The 12,579-nt window shown below is 34.8% G+C and overlaps 1 protein-coding gene across 1 annotated transcript; it reads left to right on the forward strand.

Moving 5' to 3' along the window:
- The first annotated feature begins 5,310 nt into the window (after positions 1 to 5,310).
- On the forward strand, positions 5,311 to 5,735 carry LOC125349954 (60S ribosomal protein L31-like). Its single transcript, XM_048344212.1, has one exon. It carries the CDS (start codon positions 5,329 to 5,331, stop codon positions 5,701 to 5,703), a length of 375 nt encoding a protein of 124 aa, XP_048200169.1. The 5' UTR covers positions 5,311 to 5,328; the 3' UTR covers positions 5,704 to 5,735.
- Positions 5,736 to 12,579: the final 6,844 nt, after the last annotated feature.

Consider the following 12,579-nt stretch of genomic DNA (forward strand, 5'->3'; position numbering starts at 1 on the left):
AGCACCTCCTCTGCCCTCTCATTGGCTGTGGCAGGCATGAGGCCAGCCCCAGGACAGGGAAGTAGCCTCCACTTCTGGATGGGAGAAGCTGCAAATCGTATATAGAAGGATGCACACCAGGACGAGGAGAACTGGGATACATTAGAAAATCAGGCCACCACGAGCCTGGGGTGTTGCTTGACGTCCGTGAGTAAGCTTGGCCCATCTGGGGTCCACAAGTGGCCCAATGATAGTGGCCCAAAGAGAGACCTTTGGCGGACATCCTGTGTGACTCAAATTTAAGACAGCGGTTCAACTGCTGATAAGCCTGCATTTTTGTAGGGCCTACATTACATTTATTTTAAAAAGGTTTCTGAGCTGTTTTGAATAAGTTCTCTTTTTCTCTTAGCTGTTTTAAATGCATTTTCCATTGTTATAAAACAAAGCCTTTAGAATTCTGGTGGTGGCTTACCTCTTGAATCCAAGCTACTCAGGGTATAGACTTGGCAATATTTTAGAGAGCTCCTTTCTCAACTAAACAGTTGGATATGATGTTGCACCTGATATCCAACTGAAGATGTGAGACTCTACCTCAAAAATAACAATAATTGAAAGGGATGGCAAAGTGCTCAAATGATAGAGCACCTGTCATGCAAGTGTGACACCCTGAGTTCAAATCCCAGTACAAATAAGAGCAGTCACCTTAGCTAGCAATTTCACAAGAGAAATTATCTTATCTGATATTCAATACAATAAAGTTTTAGAATAATTCTACGCTACATAGTGATGTAGAATTTCCTTTTATGATAAAATGGATACAAGTCCTTTGAGTTGTGTTGAGTTTGATTTGGCCTCTGTTATTAGAAAGGACATTAAAAATAAGTGACTGTATTCATCTCTTTCTAGTCTTTTAATCACAGACACTTGCTTATTGTGAATATAATATCAATGAAACTGCATGATGTGTTTTATGTACTATTTGAAAACTTTTTTTGGTTTTTAACTTTGTATTTTGCCTATGCAATAGAATGTAGTCTGTATAGGATTATCATGAAACAAATTTAGAATCAATATTTCACTGGGGTGAAAGATTGTTTTTGATGAAGTTTTATGTGTTTCTTTATATTATAACTTTTTTGATAGCTAATATAAAGATTTTGAGTTACACATAGAATTATTAAAATACATGGATACTTATCTTATTAGAATTATTTTTGGGATCAATGGATTTATCCTAAATTCTAAACTTATGTTTTTCATTTTAAAGCACTTGCTGCTTTCTTAATGGAGATAATCAAATATCTTGTCTCATTCAGAAGTAATAAGATGAATCTTAAGTTTATCCAGTTAAAAATGTTTCCTAGTATGGAAAACTACAATACATAATCCTGTTTCATTTTTATTTTATATATTCATTTTATGAATATATTTATAGATGAATTAGAAGCAATAATAAAATTCTTTACTTTCACTGTCAGAAACAGAACCAAGTCATTTTCTCTCTATAGTGTCACTTCATATTTATAACAGCCAAATACAGAGGTTTTTCTTACCATTTCTATTTAGGCTGGGTTCATGAGAAATAGTCTCTGAGCTGGGAATTTGTGTTCAAAACCTTGCTGGATAGTTCTCTGGGGGATGATTGTTGTTAGGAACTGAAGGAAGAAATTTGGTCAGAGGAAAATTTTGAACGTCTTGCACTAAGTTCACTGCAAGTTATATTGTGCCTGGGGTCCTGAATACAAAATAAAATAAAGGGCATGTAAGGCATATAGCATAAACTGATTTGGGAACTCTTTTTTTGAATATTTAATATTCAGGAAAATTAGAGAATATGATAGATTTTTTTTTTTTTTTTTTTTTTTTTTGCCAGTCCTGGGCCTTGGACTCAGGGCCTGAGCACTGTCCCTGGCTTCTTCCCGCTCAAGGCTAGCACTCTGCCACTTGAGCCACAGCGCCGCTTCTGGCCGTTTTCTGTATATGTGGTGCTGGGGAATCGAACCTAGGGCCTCGTGTATCCGAGGCAGGCACTCTTGCTACTAGGCTATATCCCCAGCCCGATAGATTTTTAATAGATAGTCATATTCATAGATCAGGTTAAATTTGTTTCTTCTTATACAAATTAAAATGTAACTCCTTTTAATTTGCATGTTTGTTGTTTTTCTGTTAATTAGGTAATTGAATAGCTTATCTACTTTATGATCTAATGTTCTTGCAAACAATCAACACTTGCTTTTATATACTAGTGATAAACTTTTTCCCACTTTATTAATGTTTCTATTTCTCTTTATTAAATCTGTTCATCAAAATTTTATAGGCTTATTTGTTGTCTTATTTCTGTTTTCTTGAATTGAGTTTTCAATTATTTTTATGTTCACTTTCTTGTTGAAAAATGCAAATGTTTAAAACTGAATTTTTGTTCTCACTGTTTTAAATATCTCTAATAATGTCTTAGTAATTTCTCTATATCTTGTTTCTGTCATTTATTTGAACTGACATAAGAATAAAATATTTAATAATGATGATATCTGAGGCAACCTTAAATTTCTCATAAATCATGAATATTACTAGCACTGTCATGGTCACAATAGAAAGCTAAAATAAAAAAACAAAGTTATAGACAGAAATATAGGGAAAATCTTTTGTCTTTTCTTTTACCCCTCACATTCATATCAACAAAGAACTTAAAAGCAAGAAACGGACAAAAATTGTGAATATTTTTATGATCCAATTTAAAACAACCTCCAATTTTTAAAAGCAAAAAGCCCTATGTTTTAGCAGAAAACAAAATGGAAAATTTTATTAGGTTGATATGTAGCTTTTTGTATTAAGATCACTAGTGTCATACATTTCTTTTAACTGTCAATAGTAATAATAATAATAAAATGAATGACTACTAGGATTTGAACTAATATGTTGGAATTTAATAATATATTTTTTGTTGCAATAGAAAACATTTAAAATATAAACAAGATTCCATTTATTTGAACTATTCTTGGGAAAAATCGTCTACAGTTTTAGTAACATAGAGCTAGGAAAAGAAAAAGAGTATTTTTAGAAACCCACTAATGTAGAAATAATGTATAAGACCAGATTTTTCTCAGTGGGATGATAGAAATATTAATTAAAGGAATATAAGATAGAGTGGACAAAAACTAGAATGCCAGTGAGAATGGAAGTCTTTACTAAACTTGAGCAGTACTGAGCCCTGTTAATTGGCATTAAACAGGCTGCAATAGTCTTGGATCTGAGTAATGTTGAATCATTGGTCATGGAGAAATGAGAAGTTTATCAAGTGTGAGTTTATCAAGTGACACTTTTATTTTATTAATTTTTTTCCAGAGCTTAGAACTGAACTCAGGATCTTGCACTTGCCAGGTATGCATTCCTCCACTGAGCTAAAATCCCAACCCCTCAAATAACACTTGTAAAAAGCAACATCATGACGATGATTTTAGATACTATAAAAGGACAATAAATTCCATAAAATAAGAAAAAGAAAAATGTGAATTACAAGAAGAAAATGTACTTCTATTTATGACACTTTAATTTAGCTCAGAATTAATCACTTTTATCTTCTCAAATCAGGCAGTATTTCATAATGCTTATGATCTCCGAATAATTAGCCAACATAGTCCTTCCAATTCCTATTATTTTACAAAAACATTACAGAAATTAGGAGTTACTAAGTAACACCATTTTAATCTGGTATCTTTAAGCTGTATCTTTTTTTCTGGATAAGCTCAGTATTGACAATCAATTATTTAATATCTGTCACATCTTTGAGAAGTTAAATGTGTGTGTGTTTGTTGTGCCACACATACATGATTATAGATATATTTCTTAAGATTGTATGTATTGTATATATTATAATATCTGTCATTTATCCCTGAATATATCATCCTTGTATTGTCTAATATTTATCTCTCTTTTAAGATATTTAAGAAACATTCACAAGTACAATTAAATTAGAAGAAAAATGAGTATTTTAGGTAAAAGGAATGATACTTTTATTTATACATGGAGTAATGAATAGCTTGGGACTGCATTTCAAAATAATAAGACATTTTAGTCATGGTGAATTCATTATTTTAAGAAAAACTTTGATGGTTTTGTTTTTATATAGTTGACCTTGCCTGTGACTTTTGTATATGTTAGTTTAGGAACCAATCTCCTGTATATAACAGAAGTCGGCTTTCTACTTGGATCTTTAGTTATCTGTGCATCTTCCACATCAGGCTGACTGACAAGAAAACACATAGACACTCAGGGGATTTTCATGGATTTGATCTGAAAATGTTTAACAAACCTTCCACTCCTGCTCACCTTTTTATAAAATCAGATTTAATCATATCCATACACCTAACTCCAAGGCCGTGTGTGCGTGTATAAATTTACATTGTCCTGGGAAGATTTTCTATTTTCTTTTAGGAGAAAAAAGAAAGTGTCATACTTTCTAGAGAAGAATGCTAAGATAAATAAATCGACAATTTTATTTAAAATTCAATATAATTAAGAAATATACTAGAAGAAAACACTTCAAGTTGAAAAGGTTGTAAAAATGAAAATAACTAGAAGTTTTTAAGTATGTATAAAATTAAGGAATAATTAAGATGATCTGAATTGTTATGCTCACACTATGATCTGAGAGGATTTACTATTGCAAAGGCATCCTCCCTTCATATTTTAATTTATAACTTTGACATTTTCTTTTTTTTTTTTTTGGCCAGTCCTGGGCCTTGGACTCAGGGCCTGAGCACTGTCCCTGGCTTCTTCCCGCTCAAGGCTAGCACTCTGCCACTTGAGCCACAGCGCCACTTCTGGCCATTTTCTGTATATGTGGTGCTGGGGAATTGAACCTAGGGCCTCGTGTATCCGAGGCAGGCACTCTTGCCACTAGGCTATATCCCCAGCCCTGACATTTTCTTTTTAACACAGCAATATGAGTTGATAGTTAGCAAAAGTGATTCTAAATTTGCATTAAAATTTACAAATATTTTCAATAAATTATGTAAAAATCTGTAAGGTTATCATTTATATTGAGTATGAAAACTAAGCTAAAGTTTGCTGCAATAAAAAACTGATTTGACCAGTAATTTCCTGCCTAAAATTTTATTATATTGATAAGTATAGCATAAAAATTTTGCAGCCAGTACTGTAGGAACTGATTCATGAAATTGTATGATTAATCTTAAACCTGATGTCAATTGTAGCCCACACTTATGAATGTACTGTGATAAGCACTCACTGATAATGATTCTGTTAACGGTATTTATCTCAACAATATGCACTATACCAAAAGTCAGAAAAAAAGTCACACCAACTCCTTTCCAGCTTGGGCCGGGCAGAATGGCTCCCGCAAAGAAGGGTGGTGAGAAGAAGGGCCGTTCTGCCATCAACGAGGTGGTGACCCGAGAATACACCATCAACATTCACAAGCGCATCCATGGAGTAGGCTTTAAGAAGCAGGCCCCTCGTGCACTCAGAGAGATCTGGAAGTTCGCCATGAAGGAGAAGGGGACTCTAGATGTGCGCATCGATACCAGGCTCAACAAAGCTGTCTGGGCCAAAGGAATAAGGAATGTCCCCTATCGGATCCGTGTGCGCCTGTCCAGGAAACGCAATGAAGATGAAGACTCACCAAACAAGCTCTATACTCTGGTGACCTATGTCCCGGTCACCACGTTCAAAAATCTACAGACAGTCAATGTGGACGAGAACTAGCCAGTGAGTGTCAAATAAAGCTATAAAATTGCTTTCAAAAAAAAAAAAGTCACACCAAGCAGTTCTCAACTGAATAAAAATGGATACAATATACCACTACAAGAAGAATTAGGTAGTATGTATAACCTTAAGGTCAATGCACAGAAATATGTGCAAATCACATTGTGATACTCTGTTTTTTGTTAAAAAAACTTTTTAAATTTGAAAATATTGTAGAATCAAAGGAAGATGCAAAGATTGTGTAGAGAAGCCCCATTTACCTTACACCCAATTTTTCTCAAAGGGTTGTATTTACATAAGCACTAATATCAAAACCAGAAATCTGGCATTGCTATGTGTTCGTATAGTTCTTTGTCAGTCTAGTACATGGGTGGACTTTTTCTTTTTCTTTTCTTTTATTGTTAAGGTAATGTACAGAGATGTTACAGTTACATATATAAGGCAGTGAGTACATTTCTTGTCAAACTTGCTACCTCCTCCCTTATTTTTCTCCCATCTTCCGGTCACCTCAATAGAAATACAGAGCTACCTTATCAGTGCCAACATCTGCCATATTACACTTTATAAACATTCTCATCCTTGTCATACTTAATTGATTTCCTAAAATGTTTTCAAGCTTCATGAGATGGACATTTCAAGAATGTTCTGTGAAGGAAATCATATTATAACTCATTTTGAGATTGGCTATTTTGCTCTGTAGATATCCTGCAGACACATAAAAGTTGCTGAGTAGGTTTTTTGGTACTTTATTCTGCAGAATAGTATTCAATGGAACAAATATTTATTTGGTTCTTTATTCTGCGGAATAGTATTCCATAGAACAAATATTACAACAGTTAGTTGGTTTACACATTCACTCATCAAGGAACTGTTTTTTTCTAGTCAGTAACTAAAGTGCTGCTATCAAGAACAGGAGCAGGTTTTGTAATAACATTTATTTTCATTTCTCTGGTCTAGGAATACAATTGTTGCCTGTGCCCATGGCAAATGGATTTAGTTTCTTGAAGAAATAAAAATTATACTGTTAAAATTTTAGCTGTTGTCATCCTTGTGGAGTGATAACTCAGCTTGTTGTCAGTTTTGTTTTTCCTTTAGTTTTGATTTTCTAAGACAATCTCACTATATAGTCAAAAATGGCTTCTCATGATCATCCTCCCTCTGCCATCCAAGTTCTAGGATTCCAAAAATGTGCCATTGCATGTCTTACAAATGGAGTTAGATACTGTTGGTTGATTGTTTTTTTCTCTATAATTGCCGATTTCTTGTCTAATTTCTGCTCATATATCTTTTTCTGTGAAATGATCTCTTGACTGCCTCTTCATATTTTGTGGTATATTAAAATTAGATTGATAGGGTTTACAGTTGAGTTTTAAAAATTCCTTATACAGATTTCCATGATTCTTCTGTCACATTAGTTTTTTTTTTTTTGGCCAGTCCTGGGCCTTGGACTCAGGGTCTGAGCACTGTCCCTGGCTTCTTCCCGCTCAAGGCTAGCACTCTGCCACTTGAGCCACAGCGCCACTTCTGGCCGTTTTCTGTATATGTGGTGCTGGGGAATCGAACCTAGGGCCTCGTGTATCCGAGGCAGGCACTCTTGCCACTAGGCTATATCCCCAGCCCCGTCACATTAGTTTTTAACAGGGTCTTTCATAGACTGGAGACTTTAATAATGATGAAGTGTAATTTAGCAGTTTTTAAAAGTGTCATGCTTTTGTACTACTTTTTAGTGTTCCTTACTAAGTTCCTGAAGCCATTGCTTTTCTCAATGCTGTGTGTGTGTGTGTGTGCGTGCGTGCGTGTGTGTGTGTGTGTGTGTGTGTGTGTGTGTGTACCTAGATCCTGGAGGTTGAACTCTGGGGCTGGGTATTATCTCTGTCTATGACTTTTTTCTTCTTCTCTAGGATAGTATACTTTAGCCACAGCTCCTCTTCCAGCTTTTTGGTGACTAAGTGGAGGTAAGAAGCTCATGAACTTTCTTGCAGGAGTTAGCTTTGAACTGTGCTCTTTATTTGATATGTTTTGGGGACAGTAGAGGGGGCAGAGAAATGGTGGAAGAAAGGATGAACTATTTCAACAGTGATACTTACTGGACACTAGGTTAAAAATGAACTATACAACTTGAAAGGGAAGGAGTTCAGGAGAGGAAAAAGTGGGAGAAAACAAGGGAATAGATAACACTGCTCAAAAATAAATGAGCTTATTACCTCACTTCTGTAACTATTATCCCTCTGCACATCACCCTTACAATAAAAATTAAAAAGAAAACAAAAAAGGAACTCATGAAATCTCTTGCCAGAGCTGGATTTGAACTGTGTTCTTCAAATCTCAGCCTCCTGAGTAGCTAGGGTTACAGGTGTGGGCCACTAGAACCCAGCTTCTCAATGCTATATTGTAGTTTTAAAATCTTTTTATTGTTGTTAAGTAATGCCACTTTTATTTATTTATTTTTCATTTCTTTATTGTCAAAGTGGTGTACAGAGGGATTACAGTTTCATACCTAAGACAGTGAGTTCATTTCTTATCCAACTTGTGACCTCCTTCCTCATTTTTCCCCTGCCTCCCCTTCCCCATTTGGCTTGTCCTGGGGCTTGTACTCAGCACCTGGATGCTGTCCCTGAGTCTCTTTGTGCTCAAGGCTAGCACTTGAGCCACAGTGCCACTTCCTGCCTTTCTGAGTAGTTTATTGGAGATAAGAGTTTCACAGTTTCCTGCCTGGCCTGGCTTGAACCAAGCTCATCAGTTCCCAGCCTCCTGAGTACCTAGGATTACAGCAGTGAGCCACCTGTGCCCAGTTTAAATCAATTTTTAACATGTAACTTTATAATAATCCATTTTACTTTGAAGTTTGCACATGATATGAGAACGAGGACAAGGTTTTAGGTTCTTTATATTTTGTTTTGCATGTATATATCCAATTGCTTCAGCAACATTCCTGCAGACTCAATAAACTTTTAATTTGCTTTTGCCAAAACCAGTTGGCTGCACTTTTGTAAAGCTATATTTAGATTTCTGTTCTGTTCCATTGATATGATTTTGTGTGTTGCTCTGCCACTTCTTTGCTGTCTTGATTACCAAGGAAGTAAAATGGAAATAAAATAGAGCATATCTTCCTACATTTTTCAGAACTGCCTTAGCTATTCATATTCTTTTGCCTTTCTAAATCACATATTTGACAATTTGGGAAAAGTTGACCTTGTTCCTGTGTTAGGTTTTCCAGTCTACAACCACAGAATATTTCTCCATTTATTTAGGATTAATTTTTCCCCAATAGCTTGGTAGTTTCAGCATTAGAATCTGGTACTTATTTTGTTATGTCTAAATCCTAGCATTTAATATTGTTATGGATGAACATAAATTGTACTTTCAATTTCGCGGGGTTTATTTATTTTGTTGCTTCTGGGGCTTGAACTTGGGACCTGGGTGCTGCCCCTGAATCTCTTTGTGCTCTTGGCTAACGCTCTACCACTTGAGCCAAAGGCTAAAACTCTGCCACTTGAGCCACAGTACCACTTCCTGCCTCTTCTGAGTGGTCCTACTATGTATTGATTCACATAGCATTTAGTCTCTTTCCTTTTTGCCACATGAAGATCAAACAGGATGCCATAATTGTACAACTAAATGAATCTAAGTCTTTCAAGTAATAAGATATGAATTTACTCTTTCTGAAGTACCTGGGATATGATTTATTCTTACTCTAACAGCACATATTGGAGTAAGGTATCAAATAATACAAAACTAAGTTAGAAATCTTGTTTGTATGAACCACTCCTTTTGGAATCACACTGAAAGCCAAATCTGTGTGCATCAAGGTTCAATGAAGAAAGTGGAGGCAACAAGAACAGAGGCCGCTTTGTAGACAACTATAGTCCTCCAGCTCAGAACCTTGAAATTCACATCATCTTTCCCAAATCACCACAAAGATCAATGATTCTGACACGTCTGCTATGTAAATAGCATTCACTTACCGGATGGTTCCCTGTGACCAAGGATGCTTAGAACCACATGTTGTATTTCCAAAACGTTGAACTTTATGGACAGAAACATTGAGTCCTTCACACAAGAAAGACTTCTGGTGTTTTTACGTAAATCTGTCAATCCTATTCAAATCACAGAGTCTTAATAACAGGCAATAGTACAGTGATACTATGTAACAAAATGTTTTGCAAACAAGTATTTGTATAATTCAAATTTATGAATTAATAAGAGCTCTTCAAAGCCTCTAAAGAACAAAAGAACCGTCCAACATAATCGTCTCTTTCTTCCTATATAGAGAACTGGTAGGAAATTTCTTGAATTGATATTAAGAAACACCTCTATCATATTTAATATTTTCGAAACTGGTATTAGGATCAAAATTATCTGGATATTCTTAAATTTCTTACTATTAGTAACGTCTGTCAATTTTATAAAACTTGAGTAAAAGTTCACTTAGATTTTGACAAAGAGAGGCAGCTGAACCCCATGAATCACTAAAAGCCAGAGAAAGTAAAGTATGGAAGACCATTTGAGAAAAACAGTTCTCAATCTGGTGATTCAGAAAACTTATAGGATCCACAGAGAATCCTTGCAGATATTATATACAACACATAACTACTTGTAAGTGTACATATATATATACTCAAATAATATATAAATTGAGTAATTTGCATAAATGCATATATGTAACATATATGCACAGGGATATTTCTAAATATGCATGCATGATTCTTTGGAAAAGTGCATTCATATTATTGCCTCACTTTTTATTTATTGTCAAAGTGAAGAACAGAGTGGTTACAGTTTCATATGTAAGGCAGTGAGTATGTTCCTTATACAACTTGTTACGTACTCCCTCATTCCCCTCCCCCTCCCACTTCGCCTCTCCCCTCCATGAGTTGTACAGTTGGTTTACACCAAATGGTTTTCTAAGTGTTGCTTTTGGAATGGTTTGTCTTTTAATCCTTTGTCTCTTGATTTTGGTATTTCCTTTAGGCATCAAGATTCCCAAGTGATTAAGATCATTGATGTAGAGAATACCACCTTGGCTAAATTTATTTATAAAAAATTAGACAATGTAAAGTTGCAGACATTCAGTTATACAGGCATGGAATTACAAGAAGGTAGAAGCAAAAAATTAGAGAAGTGAAAAGAGGTGATGCAGCAAGTGAGTCTGAAGTTATGCAGTACAAACTGATGAGGAACAGGAAGGAGGGTCAGGACCCAGAAGCATTCAGGCTGGTATATACACCTCAAGGACACCAGCAAGAATTTTTCATATTCTATTTTAATATATTTCTGTCTGCCATCCTAAATTGTAAAAATAATCTAACATTTGGGAAAAAAAGAAAAATAAAATGTTCCAATAGAATGTCATGTTTATGTGGGTGTGGGGGGATTATTGATGTATGAATGTGCTTTTTTTAACTACAAAATAAAATGGTAAAGAGCAGTGTAGGAGTCTTGGAGGAGTTGAACATTATCTGCCTAGTAATTTTTATGTCATCACGAGTAAAAAAACTTTAAACAGATGATGGAGTGACTTGAGCTCCAATTTAGCTTTTAGTTATAGCTATGGGCAAAATTCACTCTCAGACAGAGAAAGTAGATTCAGGCCACTGAGCTGCATGATTAGATCTTGATATATAAGGCAGCAGGTTGTCTTTTTGAAGACAACTCTGAAAACATCAAGTAAATGCTGCACACTGATATTGTGTTTTTTAATAGATCCAAGAGAGAATAAACCTATATATTGTAATTAAGAAAAAAGGGAGATTTAAATGTATTATGTAAGTATATATCTATATTTCTAAAACCCAGAATTGTACATATATTCTTTCATAGAATTTCATGTGAAAATATTTGTTTGTATAACCATTAGTTATGCAGTGTGTACATACGCTAGTTACAAAGAAAATTTATTTTCCTTTAAACATTTCTGTTTTCTTTATTTCTCTCTGTATTCCAGGCATTTAATGTGATCGAACCCATCAGACTATGGTTACCTAGTACAATAGGTACAAAGGATAATTTTGCAGACAGAAAGCCTTTGTGTCATGTTTGCATTAATTAGGGAATTAGAAGGAACATACAAGAAAAACAGCCAATTTTGATTGCATAATCACAAGTTCTTTCAAAGTCCATAATTTCAGAAATGTAGGTGTTCTCTTCTCTATCCATTCTTCTTTCACCTTGTTAAAGCAGTTACTGCTTAGTTTTGCTCATTTTAGAAATTCCTATAATTGCTATTCTATACAAATAGCTCATTTTATCTGAATGTCCATGATATTTCTTGGATTTACCAATGTCACTGCTAGATTTAGTAATTTATTTTTGCATATGATAAGTGTTCTGTTATGTGAGCATATCTTAAATTTTATTAAAATATTTAACTGAGGCATAGTTTACATAAATTTAGATGAGCAGGTTTAAATAATTAATTTTGTAAGTTTTGATAATTTTTACACATTTGAAATCAAACATTTCCAACCCTTATTACTTTATCTTTTAGTAGTTGAACAAAGGGTTAAAATTCAACATGTCAGTTTACAAGTACAGTACACTTTGACCAAGGTCACCCCTTTTATCATTTTCACCTCTCTCTCCAAAATTCATCCATTGTCTCAATTTTCCTAGTTGAATTTCCCCATATGTACATGGAATATTATGACTGGGATGAGTTTCTGTATATCACATGTTGGCTTTGAACCCAGGATCCCCCTGCCTTACCTCCTACATAATAGGATTACAGGCACATACCACTCCCAACACTTCAAGATGCAGGTTATAGTTATAAGATTAATCAAGGAAAAGTACTGTCAAGGGCTGGGAATATGGCCTAGTGGTAAAGTGCTTGCCTCGTATACCTGAGCCCTGGGTTCGATTCCTCAGCACCACATA

The sequence above is a fragment of the Perognathus longimembris genome, chromosome 4, assembly GCF_023159225.1.
Source record: "Perognathus longimembris pacificus isolate PPM17 chromosome 4, ASM2315922v1, whole genome shotgun sequence".
Taxonomy (NCBI): domain Eukaryota; kingdom Metazoa; phylum Chordata; class Mammalia; order Rodentia; family Heteromyidae; genus Perognathus; species Perognathus longimembris.

What these genes read in the sequence shown, in the direction of transcription:
- LOC125349954 (XM_048344212.1), top strand. Translation starts at nt 5,329, where the DNA reads ATGGCTCCCGCAAAGAAGGGTGGTGAGAAGAAGGGCCGTTCTGCCATC.